The following is a 23,542-nucleotide window of genomic DNA, read 5'->3' as shown; positions in this document are numbered from 1 at the left end:
GACATAAGTTACCTGCACTGCTTCGAACTTTCTTAACGCGATCTAACTCTTTATACGGCGACTTTATGGTTGACAATTCATTTGGAAACTTGAAAAAACAATTTCGTATGAAAATGAATAACTAAAATATTTATGTTTTGAAATGGAAAGGAGAGATCCAATGTATGCATAGTATAATACTTACCATAAATGAATTGAGAGAAACGGTAGAGGAGAACTAGAAACATGATATGAATAAAATAAAGTTCTGAGTACTCCCACAGGTTGTTGACGAGCAACGGCGGGAAAACCGTGATGACGAACGAATATCAAGTTCGTCACGTGACTACGTACACTTCCTTTACGTCCTTTACATGTCTGATTCGAGCGGATTGGAGTGGTCGGCTTCAGGGTACCTAATTCAGGCTGAAGTTCGAGATGGCGTCCAGAATTTTTGAAGCTGGGAAATTGAGTGCAGAAGAAAAGGCTGAAATTAAGGAGCAGTTTTCTGAGGTAAGTGTTTGCATGATAATCGCGTTATATCTAAAGAATTCCATCGTATTGAACTCTCGCAATGGAGTCAGTCATCAACTGTAACTTGCAGCATCGTTCGTCAGTGAGTTCATGAGAACTTCATTCTAAGTTTTGGTTGTAAAACTGTTTTGCTCTTTAGGTGTATAGAACTTAGTTGTTGATTCCAGGAACTTAAGTGATACGTATAGTTCATGGAAAAAGAGAGGCGAGTTTGTGTTTTCCTGGATGAATATTCAGCAATCCATTGTGTTGTTACTTTTGTGGTTTCATCTTTAAAATATATATTATTATAGGTATAAATTATGATTGCATTTCGTATGGGATATACTCTCCCACAAATGCAAATTCATTCGGATATATCTTTGATTGGCCTCTGATAATATATTCTCAAGTATTATATGAGTACATGTTATGCTTTTTTATTTATCTGTTGCATTAAACATTTTCCTTGTGTGTGTAGAATATCATAAGCAAGTAATTCTCGTAGATGCAGGGGCGGCTAATTACTAGAAATTGCGATCGTGTATACTGCTAACCGGCCATCGCTTCTGCTGCTGTTCCTGGAAGTTCACTTTTGTTCACCAGCTATTCTTGCAACGGGGAGAACCTTTACAGTCCTAATAAGCTCTTGGTTTCTGGTTAAGTTGCAGAAAACTGTGACTTCATATTCTGCTTGAAATATCTTAACTAATTAGTGATTGTAGCTTTGTAAAAATACTGCAAGGAACATTACAGTGGTATGTTTGGTACTATCATGTTTAAACTGCTTTTATGGTGAATCTGCTTTTATGGCGGCGAAATGTAGTCCTGTTATTCGCTTTTTACTGCCTCAGGTCTTAAGGAGCTGAAGTAATGAAATGTTTTCGGTTGCATCCATAATGTATTTCCTGCCAAACACTGAAATCCCTCGCTCTCTTTTTTCGTTGACATTTATATGTGATATTTGTTCTGTAGTTAACACTGACGATGATGCTGTAACTGGAATGTCCTTTATATTGGTGGTATTTTTCTTCCAAATTATTTGAATTTTTTTATGCCCTTGTTTTTCGAACATATTTGCAATGGGCACGTTTAAAAGGTTTTACCATAGCGCCTACTTCATTCAGATATCTTCATAGATTTTATGACTGTTACTATGCTTATAATCAAATGATTCTTTTGTTCGTAGATATTTGGTTGTATATGTGGCTCGTGCAAACACCTGTTCAACACGCATGCCTGTATTTGTGGTGCCGGTTGGAGGGCGTGGCCGAAATGTTAACTTCCCACTTTTGAGTGAATATCCTCGGGATTTTTGTCGCTAATCATGAGCAACATATTTTGGAAGTAAACTCCGATACCACGAATAATTCCCATGGTCCATGAATAAAGTTATCGTTTGCCTCATTCAAGAAATTGATAGTGTTCGATTAATTCAGTGTTAAAAATTTTGGGAATCTTCGCTCCATGTTCTTTAGAAATGACTTGCTGTTTGGTTTTGTCTAAGAAAAGGCTATTTGTCCATCATAAGTGTGACCTAGCTGCATTCCTAGCGGTCTATTTCATACTGGCTCTCTCACATAATTGGGATATTATTTACTTCCGGTGGGTGCGATTATTTTTAACTTCTACATTGCTGTGCAAGGACGTGCTTTCCTTCGTGTACCTCCTATGCTCCGTTTTAAGTTGTGTAATTTGAGCGCGTGGATCAAATTTTAATCATAAATATTAATGGTTCGAAGGTGTTTTCGGTCGCCGTGAATTTAATCGGACATTTCTGTGGGTATCAGGCTGTTAGAGGTTAGTTTTAAGGTTTATGTTGGTTATGTTTTATATGTTCTATTTTTGGGGAAGGTATGTACTATTACTTGGTTATGGCCGCACGTTGCATTTCCCTTGCGCGTTAATTGTATCATTGCTGCTATTTTCCGTACTCTGAAACCGGTTTCGAGTGGGAATGGGAGTACTTAATGATACGGCGAAGTGGTACGCAAATGATGTTGGTCCGTGAGACACAACTATCCGCGGGTCGCCGACCTAAGGCTGCGATACAATCTCATTTCGTTCCTTTTTTACTGGGTGGGAATCTTTTCATTTCATCAAATCTTATGGTGCCCTGGGGCCTTATTCACGAAGGCCTCGATTTTGTCGAATCCTCGACAATGTCGAGGCGGCGACGGTCAAGCCTCGACGTTTCCGTAAGTTGCAATTCACGAAGCTTATTGTCGCCGTTTCGAGGCCGCGCCAGACGGAATAAATATCGAGGCGACGTAGGCCTCGACAATTATTCCGAGTCTTGTTGATCCTCGATTTACAAGGAGTGCAACTGCAGCTGGCGTATTTAGAAGTTCATAGTTCAATAGTTGACGTACGTACGACGGTGATCACGGTCTTATTTCATATATTTAAGAAGGCAAAATAGATATAATGATACGTATAGTTGTATAATTTTATAATGTGATTATTCCAAAAACAGAAGTTTCATACGGTTGTTTTGTGAGCTATCACCTGTGAACTAGCCTTTCCGTTATTTTCTGTGAAGAATCGTGATTAAATATTCGCCACCACGAGTCACAATAGAACTATGTTTTTATAGCGGATGTTACAACCCCTAAATTTTTGGGGATAGGCAATACTCATGAATTCCCGGTAACTGATTTTGGGTTGTGTTCGCTCGTGTTGATTTTGTGATTATTATTTGGGGTCGTGTTCTTCATTCTGTTGTATGTTAGCTCTGTTTTCTGCTGTCGGTGATCGCTGTAGCTATACTGGAAAATCTCTGTTGTATAATTGAGAAAATGAACTACTTAATTGAGGCTTATTTTTTTTACCTATACGCTTGCTCGCCAACATCGGAGCAACTTTTAGATGTAAATGACGGTTGTGAATGTGTTTGTATTTAACAGTGCGTGGTTATTCTCTTCGAACTTCATCATTTATAGAGTACCAAGTACGTTATACGTATATATGGGTAGTATGATATTACAATTTTACAAATTGTGTTCATAATATTCGTTCATGATATTGTGCATAGCCTTTCATTTGATTGGTACTACCTTGTGATTTCGTGTGGACTATAAATTATTGTTTTCATTGTGTATCAATTTCCTGACGTTGCATTTTTTATGACCGTGTACCTTATCATAAATCCTATAGTGTTTACGTTTCACTAACACTTTCCTAAGCTATTAAGGGACGATAATTGTGAGATGTTTTTGCGTCACCCGTAGGTATTGCTAAGGCTTTATATAAAATTCGCTGGAGTGTTATTGATAAGAATACCCTTACATACTAAGAGGTTTTTACTAAAGATTAAGATTCGCAACATTTGAGAGTAAGTACCACTCTTTTGAATGATGAAACAGAAATCATAATAAACGTTATCACAGTATAAACGTTAGCACAGGTTTTTAACGATGAAAGATGAATATTTTATTTGATAAGAATGTAATCAATGCACTCGATGCATGTAACATATAAATATGAGCTTTATTTTTAATGGTATATGATCTGACTTATCATTAGAATCAGAAATTAGATTTAGCATGAGAAAAACAAAGATATTGAAGCACTATGTAATTGTAAGAGGGATAGTTTACAGGATGCATCAATAGGCAAGTAAGAATATTGTTTGGGTGACATCATGTAATATAAGTGATGGTTTTATTTACTTTTGAATGCTTAGATGATAAATTGATACTCATTTATGAATAATAAGTTTTTGTTCTAAATGATAAGTGTTCTTGCATGACATGCATATTGATAATTTTTTCATGCTCCCATCTATTGCAAACTTATGAGAAGGCTGAAAGTAATGATGATACATTCAAAGTTGATTAAACATTCAAAGTTGATTAAACCCTTCATGAACCTCTGTAGCAATTAATGGATGATGATATCGCTCTAATTTGGCTAAGGAAGAGAAGAAATTTAAGGAATAGAGGGGGATATGTACCTTTTGAAATGCCTGATGAAGCTTTTATGGGGATGTATATACTATCAAAGAAATTTTAAGCTTCTTTTTAATATCTGATGCAACTACATTTTTTAATGTAAGCAAATCAATTTTCTTTATGAAGTAGGTACTTTGCACTCTCCACTTTCATGGCCAAGGGTCATATCAAAAGTCAGCTGGCAGTGACAGGTATTTAGGTTTGAGCCAAAGTTCAATAAGATGCTTTATGGATGAGTTGACTGAAGCTATTAACTTCTTTAATATGGTTGCCAAAATTGGCTACCTTTCCTATAGTGAGAGCAGAGGAAAGAAGGGAGATGAGTCGAGAGTTAGTTCAAATACTTTGATGATCTTGTAAAAATTATTTAATGAGCAAATTTACTGGGATCTTTGTGCCAGTGTAAAGTCATATGAGATACATGTTTTCAAAGTGTAAGGAGGTAGAAACTGCTGTTAAAGCATGTTTATGTAATTTATATGGAGTAGATTAATATAGTCTCATAAAATTTGCCTGTAACAATTCATACTTTGAAAATTATGTTAACTCCTTCCTCTATCTAGATTTTTTTTTTAAATGTAACACCATGATAAATTTTATGTACCACAATTATTTTACAGGAATTACAGAGAATCTAGGTTCCCTGGGGTAGTTGGCTTTGTTGATGGAACTTATATTTCTATAAGGGCTCCTTCTACATACTAACACATAAATGTAAATAGAAGAGAAGGGTACGCCCATTCAATAAGTAACCCGATTGAAAACAGTTAGTTAATCTTTGTATGCCCAGATCATTATGTACTGGATTAATTCATTATATAGATAATTTTTTTCACCAACTTGAATAAAATGAGTGTTCACCTTTCTATATCTATGTGATAGTGACCTCATGATACTAAATTGTGTCTCAAGATTCTCTTGAAGCTCTCATGATTCATATGTCTGGGGCCATAGTGAAGCTCACGATGATATGAGAGGGTATTGGAGAGCGGTGTTAGGTCAGAACATGTAATTGAGTAAGTCTTGATTATAGATGATTATTTCAACCAATTCTTACATAAAAATAATAGAATGATATAGTTCTAACAGTACTATGGACAGACAACTATTAAATTGCTGCTTTTAGTACAGCCTTTTGTAAAGGTTGAAGTTAATTTTGTGTCACGAACACAAAGCTCTACACTGCAAAGCTCGATCCACTGTTGAGAGGTGTATTGGAGCAATTCAAAATCGCTTTAGATGTCTTTTAAAACACCATCTTTTGCACTATAGCTCTACTCTAAGGTTGGTAGAATAATAACAGCATGTTGCATACTACATAACACATGTGTGAGAGGAAGTATATCTCTCCCTCAGCATATAAAGGAAGATGATAAACTCATCTCTACTCCTAATCCCCCTATTATCCAAGAAACAGAGTTAATTCATGAGGCACAATGGGCGAGAGAGAATAATATTATGGATTGTTAGTTAAACCATACTTAAGAATATTTTACAAGGGATATTTATTAGTTGTTCATGCATTGCATTTACATCGCTTTCTTTTGGACAATGAACACATAAGAAAACAACCATAAAGTTTATTTCGTAAAATCTTGAGCCTGATGCCTCTATAGCCATTAAAATATGTCATTATGTGATAATGAAGACTTACCAAAGGGTTTGAAAAACACTTTTGAGAAATGCATGTGATATACAGGTATGCTAATGAAGTCATAAAACTTACAGAATAGTCATACCAGGGTAAGGTGCTATCATTATTATTAGATCATTAAGGCACTATCTTTTTGCAGAAATTGGGATTGATATTGTCAACAATACACCATTTGCATATAGAATATTTTAATGAAGCAAATGATATATTTACAAATGAAATCAATGTTGGCCCTCCTCTGGCTATGTATGTGACAAAAAAATCAATATTTAGCCTTGCATGATTAAAAGATGAATGTAAATTTCAATGTTATGTCACATGAATTTATAATGACATATATTTTATCAATCTTCTATACTCATTTATCTTATTTCCACATGCAGGTAGATTCATTATTTATGGGCCACTCAGTTACTCTCATCAATTAAAGTTGAAAACTCTAAGGGTCCCTCAGAAGAATAGCATACTTCTTCACTCACCAAAGCTAGGAGCAATTTGTGATGAAGAATCATATTTGATGCCTACTAATTACTTCATCTGGGCTTGACTATCTGCGTTTGTAGAGAAGTACCTGTCCCAGCACAAGTGAAGAAAGATGGTCCCTTCCCACCTCCCCACTTGAGGTGGAAATATGGTGGACTATGGGTATCATATACAACCTTCCACACCTCAGTTAAAGGCCTCAGTTAAATATTTCACTGCCCTCAGAATCTCTCTTCCCTGTTGGTGATTTTATTGATATTCTACATTCAACCCTGTTCCCGGCATAATCTTTTACCTTGGAATACTTTAAAATAGTGATTTTAATGGGAACAAAATGTGGTGGAGGGATTTCATTTCATTAAGTTGGATGCATTACATTCAATATTGAATTATAATCCTACACTTGTCACTGGCATCCTATTCTATGCGGCAGGCTATCATAAAATATACTGATATTTCTTTCATAGTGTCTGCCAAACTAGTTACAGCTGTAACCTATGCCTTGCTGTGCTCTGCCCCAGTGGCGCCGACTCCATGGGGTCTGAGGGGGCCCGAGCCCCCCCAAAAATTCGTTACAGATGTGAGGAAAAAATGTGTCGGGCTAGTCAATTTTCCCCGGAGTGTCCAGATATCGACATTCGAGTTATCAGGGTGCTAATGTTGAATATATGACTCTTATACAATGTTTGAAAAACTTAAAATTCACTACTTATAAAATTTACTGGGGCAAGGTCCCCGGTTTGGGCCCCCCCAATTTTTTTTGCAAGTCGGCACCCCTGGTCTGCCCTTTCCCTTGATGTCATACCTATTATAATTGGGAAAATCATCTGCAGAAATAAAAGCCTTGTTCTATAATAATCTGAAGTCTTTCATGTAATTATTACCCCCAGTACCTTAAAAAATTGTTATAATGCCATGTATTTTCTGATAACTCAATCATGGATTGTTCCTGGATTATGCATTGATACCAGAATACATAATAATATTAACTAATGGTTGTTAATGAGTTGTAAGGCAACATGACATTATTGCAATAGCAGCCGAGTAATTAGGGATATTTTTATCCCCTATTTACCTACTATATCTGTAATTAATATTTCATACAAGCTGTAGATAGCAGCTTCCTTTCTCTGGCCCTTATATGACACTTGGAGGATTTGGGTAAGGAAGGGCTGCAGGGGAATGATTCTCTACTGCTGGGAACGTTTTTAAGGTTGAAGCCAATGGTTATATTTCAATGTGCTTGGTAATTGTATTTGCAAGTGCTAATACATACATGGCTTTCGATGAATTCAAAATTTACAGGGATTTGGAATGGAAGTTGGTGGGATTCAGTTGATACCACAAATATTTCAAAGGAGTTAATTGGAACTCCCACTGGGTGCTCCCATATGAAGTATCTCCCTCTGCTTATGCTAGATGTGCCTTTAGGAGACATACTCTTGTCACTCGACTCTCACCGTGTGAAATGCATTAATTAATGTGCATTTAATACATGTTTAGCTAATTTTAGTTCTAATGAGCTAGTTAGCAACTATCATATGATATCGCTACGTCTTATTCTGTATAATATATATTGGGAATTAGGTCCACATATTTACCTAAAACCTTGTGGAAGAACTTATTCTATTACTTTGCAGTTTAGGAAAATCGTTGATGCTTGCAATATACAATGTTACGGTAAAGTTCGCAATAATTATCAAGCATTGGGTTGAGAATGTTAAATAACACGCATCATTTTCTTATATTTGAAAAATTGTACGTCGATACTAGTTTATAATAACTACCCCAATTATTATATTTGAAATAATTAACCATTTACCCAAAATCTATGAAAATGTGTTTCAATTGGTTTCCCTAATCATTGAATATCAGCGGAAAAACATTCAAACTTACTTCTCTATTCGGAATCTAATTGAAGTTCGAGCGAGAAGTCTTGGGAAAAAGAAGAGCATCGAATATCAATCCCTCGATAATCCATGACGTCACAAGCGTGAATTTCGCCCACCTTCTAAAGTCATCGAGTCCTCGATTTTCGCTTCGTGAATAGCACGGAACGCGATTTCCTGATCCTCGACATTGTCGCCTCGACGGCTTATCATTGTCGAGGCGACATTTCCGATTTGTTCCTGAATAAGGCCCCAGGTCTGCAACTTTATTCTTCCTCCTCGTTTTGAGAATGATAAACCATTTTCTTTCGGGTATGTGGCTTTAATGGAAGCGGTCCTTCATTGGATTTGCTCCCAGTCGTTTTCCTTCTTATAGTCCCTACTTACATTTCGCTACTGTTGATGTGGAATTATTTCCAGTAATCGGTGGGCCACCGTTGGAAGACCCGTAGCCTTCGAATTTCGTCTAAATACAATGATTTTCCCAGTTATTGAGCGTTTTAGATGATCTGTAAGCTATTACCGTCGGCCGAAATTATTACAATAGCTGGGGTAATGGGCGTCTCCCGTTTTGAGTTAACTTTTTCTCTTCGCTGTGTATATTTTTCTTTTGATTTTTTTATATTACCATCTGCGCATTGAAATGCTTAAAACGTTTAGGGAACGATTTTGCGACTTGAGTAATCGGAGTACGCCTCGTAATTTAAGGACGAGGAATCGCGTATTTAACGCGGGCTGACATATGCGCGGAAATGGATGAAGTCCTAGAGCGATGGAAGTGCTATGCGGTTGCTCATGTGAGGTAGCTGTCGTTTGGAGCAGTATTAATGCCTTCATCGTGGGCTGGAAAGCCATTTCTCGGCTACCTTTCATGTTGCTTGTTTAAAGACCTTGCCTGTAATTTTGTCTTTCACCTTGTTTCAGTGGCATTGGATTTGTGGATGGCATTCCTTATGAACCTGGTATAAGGCCCAATAATTGTGTGTGCTTAAGGGATCTTCACTCATGGGTTTTTAATGTTTACTGTTGGCTGCGTTACCGAAAGAGATTGAAAGCGTTGCGAGGCCGTGCGTGACCTTACTAACCGGGGTGGGTCCGAGTTAACCATGGAAGTGTGATATTTCACGATCCAATGTGACGCTTTTGTTTGAAAGGGTGCTCCCGAAAGTGGAATTATTTCATTTATCCGAATTAAAATTGTTCCATTGTTTATATCTGAATTGTCACTTTTTGGTTTTGCAGTCATAAACCGCTTCGTAAGCGGTGAGAATGCTCTTTACATAATTTTTCAGTCATCGTACTTGGTTTTTCAGCGTTAGACAAGCATTCGCAGTACACGTCTGTGCGGCTGCAGCTAGCATTTTTGGTATGAGACGAATGAGGTTCTAATTCGTAATATTTTTATTGTTCGTTAATGTGTCCGTTGGTATATCTTACGCATACCATTGAGTCAGTTGATTTACCTCCTTCCCGAATTTTTTTAACGTTCATTTCTACATTCATAACGATTGCCATCCTTCATTAATTTTTACAAATGTATTTTATTGAATTTAAAATATAATCTTATCCCTGTGAATGCCCAAGTACAGTTTCACTAGCGCACCTCCAAGTTAAATTGTCAGTGGCACTCTTTGCGGCGTCAACCCACTCGTGGGCATGGATGAATGCCTTGTGCTTAATATTGTTATGTTGCATCATTCGAGAGAGGGTGAGTTAAGGTTTTGCTTTCGGTTCGCTGTGGTCGGTGTGGCTTCCCATTATTCTTTCGAAATGCAGTGTTTGATCATTTATGGTCAGGGGGCGTGCAGTGAATGTGCTATAATCAGTAATTTTTAATTGAAAATAGAGATTCTGGATCTAAATGCGGGTGTTGTATTTTTGTCTCTCTGTAACACGGGTGATACACTAATCACCCGAAGTTAATGGGTTGTAAGCATCAGTTATTCTACGTAATCAGAGGTCTACTTACGTAAAAGCCTTAAGGGAAGGGCGGGTGAAGGAATCCGTGGCCACCTTGGACCAACTAGAGGTGCGGGCTCTCGGACTAGCGGTTTCGAGGGTAGTGGAATGCTGTAATAAACGTAAAAAATTGGGAAGGAGGTGAGTCTACTGACTCTATGGGATACTATACCATCGGACACACGAATAATAAATGAAACAATCAACGCAATAAATTATGCGCGTTGTAGCATAGTAATCATAGTAAAATTCATAATATTTAGATAGGAAGTGTGCAATTATCATCTCCAAATGATGGCTACCATCAGAGGCTTAGGGTGCCGCCTAATGTAAATGAATGAAATGTCACCGCGAGTGTCCAGTGGTGGTGTAGGCGTGGTCACTTGGCCTGTGCGCTCATCTTCCGCGCTTGGGAACTACCAATCTAGAAGAAATATATATAGCTCAGCCAGTATATCAGGCGTAAAAGTTTCGGTTCACGGGTTCGTTCCAATTGGTTTTGGTGCTTGTAGGAGGCGACGGGTGTGATATGTATGAGCAAAATGAGGGAATGAAGGGTGGAGAGAAACCAGGCGACGGCATTAGGCTGCGAAATACATTGGAAGGGCGAAATACATTGGTGTAATATATTTTGTTAATTAAATCGCAACGCATAACCATTGTGTAATTTGTCGTCATCGCTCTTTTTTCTTATTTTAATGTCACGGATGCCGAATTACATTGTTTGGTCATTCGAAACTTCGACCAATGGGTAGCGCTGGATCATGAGCCCCTTCCGTCGAGGCATAGTGGAATGGGTAGCCCTAAAGATTTTTAATTGTAAGATAATTTATTGTTTTGTACATTTTTATGAAAACCTGAGTTCTAATAAAACAATAACACATTTTACTGTTTTTAATTTAAGCTGTGCAACGAATGAGGAATTATGTTTCTTCTCTGTATTGAAAACAAATGACGCACGATATACGATTATAGGCAAAGGCCTTGGGGATTTGTATGTTCAGCCGCAATTAAATAATGCCAAGAGCCTTGATATGTTACAGCCTTTTTGAAATGTACATATAAGTATAAAAATTATATTCTCTGTGAAGTAGTGCACTTCTCGCGAAGTGTTTCTCAACTTCATTTACTACCCGACTTAATCCTTCTTCGTCGTTACCGTCACCCGGATTGGGAAGCTGAAATTGTCCTCAGATATCGCTTTGCAGAATTTAATATAAAGTACCTGGAAAATAATTTTTTTGCGCTATTATAAAATACTATTTAAAGCATAATATCAACTACTATCGTCAATCAAATCTCAGGTCCTGAGATTTGTGGCCTCGATCATCCGGTCCTGCTTGTGTTATTTTGTAGGACAAAATATTACTAAAACTGAAGTACAATACAACACAATAAACTATTCGCAATTTAATATAGTTAAGGTAGTAAAATGCATAATATTTTGATGGAAAGTATGCAATTATCATCTTCAAATTGTGGCTGCCATCTTAGGCTTACGGTGCTGTGTAAACATGGATAACGAGTGGGTATTTCCCTTGGAAGGTATTATTACCCGTCCTTACTCAAATTAAATTATTAAGAATCACAATTGGTCTCAAATCTCCTAAATGATTAAGAATCCATTACCTGTGCAGCTATTTTTTATTTGAGCTTGAATCGCCTCTATCGAAACACTTTCCGTTTTTTTCTAATACATCGCGCTTTGTCGCACTGTTTGTACCTGACGCTACGTTGGAATAAAAAGTATGAGTTAGTACATTCCAATTAGTAAGATTTCGGTAAAAATCGTTTAAGATGTAATATTAATCCGTGGAATTACTTAAAGTGATAACCATTCCATAGTGAGGGTATCAATGCTAACGCATGCATAAAGGAGGAAATCCGAGTGCAAAGGATTGTCGTGCTATAGCTAGGAATGTGCATAATAATAAAAGAGCAATGGCAGTAATACAAGCAAAAAAATACGTCAAATAATCATAAAAGTGATTATTAATCGCATTCCACTTAATAGGTCACTGGACGCAGAAGATGTTAATCGGAGCGTAAAAGTAGTCATTTAAAGTTACCTAGCATAAGTTTTCAAGGTTGATGAATTGTGGAAAAGTAAGAAATTTAATGAAGATACGAACAAAATTTGTGCGAAATATTCTCGTATTTTCAATTAAATAATGGGAGATTGTCGATGTCTACCCAATCACCTAGTGTAAACAAAAGCCGTCAAATATTTATGTCGTAAGGGGTGTCTCAACCGTATTCTAAGGTCTTTACCGATCAGCTGTCTCTTAAACGGCCATGTGACCTGACTCCGTGGTCGTAGTTTAATTCAGTCAGCATAAAATAAATAGTAAAAAATACATCCTCAAGCTTCTCTAAAAATATGAAAATGCTCTTTATTTGATACAGCTTTTGACAGTAGGCACATCATCTCTTGGCACAAAACTCTTACTGACTTTCCAGCTTTGAAAATGATAATTTTTTGCCTGAAGATGTAAAATTGTAAAAATTGGTAGCATATAATGCATTTTTATATTTTTTAAAGGAAATTCGCTGTTATAATTTTAACCAAGTGTAATCATGAAGGATCGCACATTGTTGAGTTAGGAATGATTTTTTACCCAATTCCTTTCTTCAATGCTTTTATTATTTCATCACTCCTATTGATTACTCAAAATCGTGATGGCTGGCAGTAGTTGCATGCAAAAGTAATTTACTGGAGCTTTGCAACATCTTCTGCGGTGTTTTTTACATGACCCTTGTAATATTTTTGCGCGGTTGGTGGCCCATGCACTATTTGAGCGTAGTGGCTTTTTTCACTGCATTAATGTTTTCATTGGCCACGAATTATTTGTTTTGATTGCGTAGAGCAGAATTCAAAATATGGTTTGCCGATGAAACATAAAGAATCGTCCGGTTAAATCATGTATCGTTTAAATTTACGCCTGAAAACCTTTAAATGAGTTTTTTGTCATAAAATATTTTCCATTATAAATATGCAGTACGTAGTTGCTCGTAAAAATTTATCTTCAACCTTTCCTTCAGGATCTTCTTCAGACTCAGTTGTGTTAAAAAGATAAATTATAATAATGTATTTTAGTAATGGATGTAACAGTGACTAAACCCGAACGGTTGATAATTGATGAGTAAAACTCGTGACATTGGACTGAAGTCGTAATTCCAGTATGATCTCCGATTGTTCCTTCCCCCTCCCAATTCCCTCTCCGCTCTCGTCTTCGAGTCAGGCCGGCTACACGAATTCATATTGGTGTGCACGTTCTCCAAGAAACGAGATTTTCTGCTACGACTGTGCCCAATCTCCCGCCAAAAATTTGGGTGGCTGGGATCAGTGCAATATGAAGATTTTGTTGGATCTCAATGGAAAGTGTCGCCAAAAAAGTGGAGTGTGATACCGTCCTGATATTTGCCTGGATAACTTAAGGGGAAAATAAAAATCGAGGTCCGCTGGGCTCCCAGAATACGGGTTCCTCCGTGAATACAGCCGCTTACCCATGTATTCTTCTGCATGATCGAGTACAACGAATTAACGGGTGCTATAATACTTATCTGAGTACTTTAGAACCCTCAGGGAATTAGAATATTATATCCGCTGAATGTCTGTTATGCGGTTCATTCTGCACACTTCCTTCGTGATCGCCCACCATCAGATTCATTGTTCATTAAATCCGTGGCTATTATTGATTCCAAGAATCGTGTCGTACTTCTTGGCCTCGGTCACTAGGCAGAGTAGTTTATTGCCCATGTGTTTATAGCCATATCTCCTGAACACTAGCTCTTTACCCACACAATTATCTATGCGATCGGTTAGTTTTATCGGTTAATGAGATATGTCGGATATTTGTGGCTCGGTCGCATCAGGGCTTTCTTTTCAAGATCCGGGTTTAGGATTTTTATGGAGAGTTATATGCTTGGCAATCGCTAGGCCCGTGTGCTGGAACCCCTTACTTACCTGAAGTATCTTATGATCGAGAATGTTTCACTGTAGGTACCACTGTTGGAGGAAGTAGGCAGGAGTGAGTAATGTAAGCGAACATGACATATTCTTCTCCTGCAGTTTTCTCCCGAATGTTTCTATGCTCTCTATCCTGTTGGGCACAGTTCCACGTTTTAGAAGCCATATGACTTGAAGTAAGGAATACTAAGACTTAGCCCGCATATGATGTAATATGTATATTTCCCTAATCTTCAATCAGTTTAACCTTTAGTGACAACGTTATGGTTTTATGTATACCGGAGTTTATAGTGTAGACGAGCGTAGGATATTCTTCCTCTTCAATATATATTAGGGTGGTGCGAAAAAACTCAAGTTCCAAATTTCGTGTCGTAATAGTGCGGAAAAGTTGCGATGCGTTAATACAAGAAGAACAAAAAAAGAATTATTAAAATCGGACGTCATCTTCCGATCCCGCAAAGCACCTGAAAAAATGACAAAAATGAAAAAAATTGTTTTTTTTTTCGTTGTAAAAAAATTAAATTAAATTAATATCATTTAACGCTGTAGCAAAAAATGATTACAAATAGCATAGGTTTTTATTTATATATACATATTTATGGCTTTTAACTGTTATTACCGATCACACAAGATCATTAAAAATGTATAAATTTTGCAATTTCGCCTATTTTTCAGAGTTTTGTAATAATTACTTGAGGATAATTTTTGAGAAGTTTTAATTAGCTCTTTAGATCAAAAATGACAATAAAACTGACCACTAGAATTGAAAGGCAAAATTACACTTTAAAAAGTCAGCATGTTAACCTTATTGAAACCGAAAGTGAAGATGTTGAGGTTTTAAATGACGCAACGCGAAGTTCAACAATCAAGGAGAAATTTGTTGACTAGGAAGATTACATGCCTAGTACATCCAAAAATATATAAATCATAATGGCAAATGAGGGTAAAATTCCAAAGTACAACTTTTCATTGTGATCAATACGATGATAAGGGTGTCTCACCGTACAGCTGCTGCTATAGCATCAAGTGCACTTGTAGACATTGGAGTTATAACTGAAGAATATACTTCTAAGTTCATTGACCGATGTAGAATTAAAAGGGAAAAGAAAAATATTATAAGCGATTTACAGCAAATCCATCTTGATTTAGGTGAGCTACTCGGTTATACTTTGACGGAAGGGTAGACAATACCATAGTCATAGAAATGATTGAATCGAAGGAGTACTGTCGGACAGTTATAGCGGAACACCATTCTCTAATAAAAGAACCGGATTTTGTGTATTTGAGTTATGTTTCTCCAAGCTCCGGGTCTGCTAAAGATATAGTGGTCTCCATACTATCTTATCTCTCTGATCAAGGAGTATCATTAGAGTTCTTAGAGTTAGTTTGCTGTGATGGCACGAGCATCAACATTAGATGGAAAGGTTGCACTATTAGAAAGCTCGTAAAACACCAATGACACCCGCTGCAGTGGGCAGTTGGGTTACTTCATTTCATTGAATTACTTTTGTCATATTTTTCAGTATTTAGATGGTGAAACAAGTGGCCAAAAATCATTTATTGGGCCAATTGGACTAATATGAATGGTTATGGAAAGCTTCCAAACTGCATTTCCAAACAATTGAATGTGAAATTCTACAAGTTGATAGATAAATTTTGAGCAAGGACCAAAGATACCTTATTGACATCAGTCAAGCAATCACAAGTGGCGACTTTCCAAATGACTTAGCAAACCGGGATACTGGACCATTTTCACATGCTAGATGGCCCGTGTGAACAGAGCAAAGGAAACCTCTCGATACATACCTGGATATTAAAAGAAAGTAGTTTTCCCTGTTATTGAACGGAACTCTAACTTTGATCACGAAGAGAATGTGTTAATGGCGATGGTTTTTGATTACAGAAGGCACATTAGAGAGCTAGGGCTAAAAAGAGTATTTAAAGCCCGACAGACTTAACCAAAAGGCAAACCTATCGTAAACTTCATTACTCCTACCACGAACTTCTAAATAACTGACCATATAGAATTGATTGACTGGAATGTAGTCAAACTTTCTACTCCACCTCTTCCTATGAGAATAATTACTAATGAAAAAATAGCTTCTTTCATTGAATCTGGCGATAAACAAGATTGGGACATTATAACTTCCCATATCAAACGCAAGTAATGGAGCCGTGTGTGAAATTGGTAACGGAGGCATCCCTTAAGCTTTGTGGCTATCGATCCAGTGATGGATTTATTAGGGCTAATTCAAATCAAGGTCCATTATGCCAGACCTTACCACTAAATCGTAGTACAAAGTAGTTTTCAAAAGTTAAAATTTAAAAGAAGGACAAAAAATTTAAATATCGTAGAAGCAGTAACCCTCATTGGTTGGATGAATGGAGGGTGTGGGTAGAACTCTAAGTGCAGCCACCTCTCCGCGGTGAGTTCTGGGTTGTTTAAATATTATTAAATAATATATAAACAAAGGAAGAGCTGCATAATCAAACATGTATTTTAGACTAAAATATTACCTTAAGTTATTATGACACAACTCTGAAAAACCGGCTAAATTGCGAAATTTATACATTTTTATTGATCTTGTGCGATCGGTAATAACAGTTAAAAGTCATAAATATGCATATATAAATAATAACCTATGCTATTTGTAATCATTTTTTGCTACAGCGTTAAAAGATATTAATTTAATTTAATTTTTTTACAACGAAAAAAAAACCAGTTTTTTTCATTTTTGTCATTTTTTCAGGTGCTTTGCGGGATCGGAAGATGACGTCCGATTTTAATAATTCTTTTTTTTTTTCTTGTACTAACGTATCGCAACTTTTCCGCACTATTACGACACGAAATTTGGAACTTGAGTTTTTTCGCACCACCATAATATATATCCCGTCTCAGCTTGCACCATTGACTTCAAGATGTGATGCCGTTGGAATGTAAACATGTATTCAAACTTCTCTCTCCATCTCCTCTTTTAACTTTAAGGTACGAGTTATAGCTATTTAAGCTTGACGCCTCCAATAGAATTTTTATTGTGACGGCTACCCATACTTTATTAGCAGCTCGCTTTCATTTCACAATGAATTTGCACAAGCCTAATTTAACGATTTATAAAAGGTTTTTTTTGTATATGGGACCAAAATTGTATAATATGCTACCAAATAAAATTTGGTAATTACAAAAGGTTGATAAAAAAATGGATAATGACATCGAAAAGTTATGGTAAAGGGTCGGTATATTGCAGAAAATACCCTAGGCTTCATATGTGTTGTACATTACAAGTTGTATCTCATCTTACGGTCAGCTCTGTTATTATATTATTACGCACATAATGTTTTTTTTCTCAAGGTATTGTGTATTTTGGTTGTATGTGTTATCATTTCCGCAATTTATGAAATTTGAAGTTAGCCTAAACACAGGCCTATTGCCTTAGAGGCTTCCTTACTTCCTTGAATGGATGTAATAATCTGTAAAAAATATGTATGCATGGAAGAATATATTATTATTAATTATTATTAATTTCAATTTCGCAACAATTTCACAAGTGTTAGAAACATCATTTACTATGCAGTGCGTATGCGAGGCTTATGTGCCCTTTCGTATGTTCCGTAACTAGCGTAAAGAATAATAGTCCGGGGTAATTTCACAATAAAAATGGGAAGTCACAATCTCACAGGGTTGTCTATAAGTCAAGGAGCAAACCCCATAAAATAGCCCATGAATGTCACAGTCCACTTTCTTCCCCTGCATCGATATTTAAAGAACAGTGAATTCTCTGTGGTAAATAATTTAGGTACTGATAAACCCTTAAACTGTAATTGCGCACAATATCCCACAAGATATCTTGAGAGCATTCGTAGCCTTAAGCTAATGGGGAAATAGCAAGCAATGAGACAACACAGAGAAAACACTGAGCCAACTTCATTGTAGAAAGTATGAGGATGCTGAAGCGCACTCCTTCGAAAATAGAGCAAGTCCCTTCCTTTTTTCTCTTCCAGCTACTTTTCTTCTCTCGCACAGGAATGACCTTTGTTCGACTGCATTGTGAAGGCTGTGCACCCGAAGGGACCCCAAACATAAAAACTCATTGTCGACCGGCCTTCACCCTTGTGGAGCCCTTGCTTTAAGCTTATTTTGTTTTTTTATTGGAGCTGGGCTCTGCGGCGTCAATACGGGACTCGTCTCCATAAGGTAGGATTTTTCTGAGCGAGAAACAACGTGCAGTTTTGCCCCAAATTATTTTTTCACTTACTTTATAATTTACTGAATCGGAACGGAAAAGACTTCGGATAGCCATTTGAAGAGTAAGTTTCCTTATGATCATGTTCTAGAGCGCACTATCTTGAAGCATAATTATCATTGCTCTGCAGCGAAAACAACTTATTATATAATTCGTTACGGGATCACATAACGCACGATTTAATATAGTGGTTTTCCGCTATCACTTCGTACCGTTCTAATTCCTCTCATTACTTAGTACGTCATACCCCACCGAAAGACTAAGCAATACAAAAGTATATTGAAGAGCACATGTAAACGAATCATTCCGTCGTCTGCGACTTCCAAAACAAATCATGTGTTCAGAAACGGTCGGAAATATCGTTAGAATCGAAATACACTATCGATAGTCGCACCAGTGCGCATCATTTCTGCGCAGAAAATTCGCCGAAATCATTCACCGTGTATAGCGGTACCGGCGAATGAATATCATTCGAATGATCTTTCGAAAGATCTTTCAAATGATCATTCACCGTTGCGGCCTTTATCGGTGTCGATAGGGGACCGCGGATTTACGTGCCATCCGAGGGGCGGAGTGCTCTACTGGAAGCGCCCTCCAGAAAGCACTCGAGCAGGGATGGGGCAGTCTGTGAAAAACCTCTGCCACAACCAGGATTTGATCCTGAGGCCACAGGGTGAAAAGCCAACACTCGACCCACCACACTTACCTGATTGAGGCGATATTATTGGCAGAACCACTTGCCTGGGGCATCTCAATCAATTTAATGTTCTCTGTTATGGTTCTGGCAGGGAACGAAATTGAAAGATTTTTAACCATGTGTGTGTGTGTGTGTGCATCGGGTTATCTTCAGGCGGCTGCATTGAAGTGCGCATACCTTCGTGGCTGTTTGGTTCGTCGCACTCTCTCGATATTCCGAGCTCTGCCTTCCTTCGATTTCAGTTTCCATAGCTTAACCTTATATGTGTAATCCATGAAGAATGTAAATATGTTTTTTTTGTTAGCACGAGTCATTTCACACCAAACAAATGATGGTGTTCAGCATAACCACGGTCTCGGGTGTCGCTCCAAATGTATGTAATGAGGCGTTTGCCCCTCAACAGAAATACCCCCAAGCGGGAATTAAAACTTCGCAATGAATGGGCGTTCTCATGTTGTCCTTCCGAAATGCGTGCCCCGAGTCACATTTTTTGTAACTCTTCTCGTAATTGTCTTAGAGATATATTTAGGTCGTTAATGCTTAGCTTTCTTTAGAGTTTTTTATGTTATCGTTCGGACTTTTCTTGGGAACTGTTCTCTGGAGAACCATGCGAAGATGGGCGACACAGCCAATCCTTCAGCTAAGGTTCTGGAGTCAAATATTTAGAACTTAAGACTGAGCCAAGGGGCGCATTTCATGAGTCTAGTCTCTCTCGGTAAAGAACGAGGAAAATGATGAAGTAAGTTTTACGTATGAAACGTTTTCTATGAATGATAAAGTTTTAATGAAGTGACTCGTCTTCTTATTATAACTTTCTGGAACTCTTATTGGAAAAAAATGCTCATCGAATTCACTTTTATTGCATTTTATTTTTTCTACGGAATGTTATACTGCTCAGAATTGTATTTCTAACTTCAGAGGAAAGCTGTAGTTTTGTGACAGTGCTTTGTATTAACCCTTTGTCCCTTCATCCGTGAAATCCGCGGTCAAGATCCGCGAACTCCGGAGTTTTATCTTAAAGCGTTATTTTCGCATTTTTTGTGAAATATATTCTCTTTAATCTCTTTCTTCGCTTTCTCTAACTTGCACTGCTCACTTCAGTGCGTTTTCCCATCTTATGATATTCGTAGCCTGTTTATTTTATTTCGTCCATAGCGTGTTTTTGGATGTATTTCAGTATGCATTCATATTTCGTATGTATTAGCTTCTGTCCGAGTTACTCTGTTGTCGGTGTATGCTCACAATTGTTCAATTATTCGGTGACTCTCTTGCGCTCGGTTTCCAGCGGGCTCTTTACGTCGTGGTGCCAACGAACTTTCATGCTTGTTATGCTCTTGTCATGCCAACTGGCAGTATATCGAAATGGGAAGCAAACCGAGGAAAGTTCGGCCTAGATATCGGGAGAGGCCATCACGGGCCATACAACTCGGTTGACTTCGAAGGTGAGGCACCCCTATGGTTGGGAACCCCCAATTGAAATGTAATCGCATAATCCTATTCTAAACAGATTTTTCCTCTTTGATCAATATTTGAATACCTTTTTCATCAATAAATATTCTTTAAAGTGGCTGCCCAAGTATTGTCTTTCGATTGGCTAAAATATTATTAAGTCAGAATATAGCAAGCATTTGTGCCGAAAGAAAATACCACCTCATTATTTTTTGCTGGAGCTGAAAATGCCGCTCCTGATTCTATGAGAGATCACGTCATTGATGTATAAAAGCAGCGACCAAAAATGACTGTTAAGGCTGCTGTTAAACCGTCGGCGAGTGATAGTCCATGAATGAATCCGGCAAGGCCTGGGTAAATGACATTTCCTCATTGGCTCTATTCACGGAAGCGCTTCGTCTCCATCTTCAGCATACTTACCCCTTTCAGAGGACGCAATCCCATATTCAGATTTTTGGCTCTTGGCTGGGGATAGAATTCCTATTAACTTATCCTAGGGAATGGAAGATTGGAACTAGAACGGAGAGACCAGAATATGCGACGGTTTGACTATCACTTTTGTCATACTGGTCGATTTTGCTCATTATCACGATCTTATGAGTATGAAGAGCATTATTTGGTCGATGGAGACATGAATCATTGGAGTCTTTGACAAATTCTCCATCGCCGTCCCTTGAGGTTAATTCTAACTTGCCGCTCTTGTAAGCAAAGAGTAATTGTAAAGCGCAGAGAATCCTCTCATAATGCTTGTGGACCTATGCGTACGCGAGACTGGAGCGGAAGATTGCAGTCAACCTACAATGAGTGAGGTGCCCACACTCCTTAATGCGCCTGACGCTCTGCGCTCCATGTCCTTTTTGCTGTTCAAAGTGCCTTATAGTGTTTTTTCCGACGAAGTTGGCCATATCTTACGAACGCCAACATACCACGGCAGGTGAGATCATGTAAATAAAATTAGAGAGACTGCAAAACCGATGGATTCAAAATGTCGTTTTTTCCCTCGATCAATGAGAGACTATAACGACTGCGTTAGAACTTAGAGCAAATAGGTTGGTTGACTTGTAGCGTAGTGTAGTGACTTATGTATTCCTTAATACAAGTTCGTGAATTTCTTTAGTATTTCTAACAGTATGTTTAGTGAGTTCCAGCTTTTTTTGGTAGATTGCCTTCATGAGTAGTAGTAGTAGTAAGGGTTTTGCCTTTGCATGGATGTTGAAGCATAATTTGTTAGTATGTGTAACATTTTTATGTTCGTGTGGTGTGCATATGTTACGGCGGATTCTATAGTTACCTTTCCTTCGCAGCCTCTGTCCTCTAATTAGCGCTCTACGTCTAGTACGGGAAGTGCACTATAGCTAGATACGTGAAATATGGCCATTGAGGAGATAGGTAACTTATTCATGGCAGTTCGGCAATCATAGTCGGGTTAATTTTACGCCTCTGCCTCGGCCGTATCGTGATATATTTTTTATATAACGATATATATTTATCGTATATCATTAGTGATTGGGATGTTCACCTAGTAGGATAGCCTGCTAAATGGCAAACAAAGCACTTGTAATCGGTTATATTTCTCCAAGGGCTTTGTCATTATCTTATCAGTGTGTTTCAAGGCTCTCATATGAATTCGTAGTCCAACTGATCATCAGTTGTAATTGTCCAATGGTGTTGAAATCTTCTTTCGTTCTCGATCAAGGAATGATAAGCATATTTAGTAAAATTCCTCAGAGGATAAACTTGCTATCTTTCTGCACTCGACAGTAATCGCAATGAATCAAGATTACTAGGTAATCACTCGTATTACATTACTTTCAGTTTATTGATCATTTACGTCTTAAGCACATCAAATTTCTATGATCATCGAAAATAAGCTTAACTATGACATTTTATTGAATTTAACGCTTGCAATTTTCTACGATAATCGTGTTTTATTTCAAATCACTCCATCACGCTTGATTATTCTGTATAATTTGACAATAATACTGCATGATGGTAGCAGATAAATACTTTTCCCTTTTCAATACTCCGATTTGAATTCCTTTATTATTTTCCTTATACCAACATATTGGTCCAGTTTAATCGCTAATATAAGCCATGAGATCACGGTATGGTAAATTGTAACATCATGGTTGAATCCTTTTTAGTTAATGTATTATTTAAAGACTACTTGTTTCTCGTTCTCTTCCACCTATTTTCATCGTCAGCGGTTAAAGTGCTTTTTATTCAATTTGTGCTACCGATATTTTTTTTCAAATGCGTACCTTGATCGGGACTAGCAGGCAGGCCAACGCTCCTTAATGTCATCTCTTGCATGTGTTATACCTAAGGGGACAATTAAAAAAATCTGTTTTGGTGGAATTGACAGTGGTAGATAGCGTACGTGAGGATTATTTATAAGCGTATGTGGTGGCTCTATTGAAGACTTCTCTCGTAAAGTAATTTTTTATTTATATTTTACGCCGGCAGTACTGAGATTTTTCAGACTGAGTTAGGATGACCAGTATCCCTCCTATTTTTTATTTGCGAGTAATCGACCTTACGGCGATAGTGGATTTTTCTGATTATGTTCTATTTCTTGCTTGTCTCTCTTGGCAAGCATTTGAGGGTTTTTTAATTCTATCATGAAAGATAATCAATGATTGAATGATGTTTTTTTTCAATATCGGGAATAAATTCATTCCGACTACTGGGAAGTTATTATTGAATGAAAACTTACCACGATAGAAGTCAAATCGCTTGACGAAATCTATTTCAT

At 37.4% G+C, this 23,542-nt stretch overlaps 1 protein-coding gene across 1 annotated transcript in view; it reads left to right on the top strand.

Annotated features, from left to right (window-relative positions):
• The first annotated feature begins 340 nt into the window (after positions 1-340).
• LOC124171925 (plastin-2) overlaps positions 341-23,542 on the top strand; it is a 156,526-nt gene continuing 133,324 nt past the window's right edge. The window contains exon 1 of the mRNA XM_046551352.1: positions 341-492. Coding sequence (XP_046407308.1) covers positions 418-492 — 75 coding nt within the window. The 5' untranslated portion in view covers positions 341-417. The remainder of the gene's footprint in view (positions 493-23,542) is intronic.

The sequence above is a fragment of the Ischnura elegans genome, chromosome X (genome assembly GCF_921293095.1).
Source record: "Ischnura elegans chromosome X, ioIscEleg1.1, whole genome shotgun sequence".
Classification (NCBI taxonomy): Eukaryota; Metazoa; Arthropoda; class Insecta; order Odonata; family Coenagrionidae; genus Ischnura; species Ischnura elegans.
Note: the sequence above shows the minus strand (reverse complement) of the source record. Positions and strands in the feature narration are given on the sequence as shown.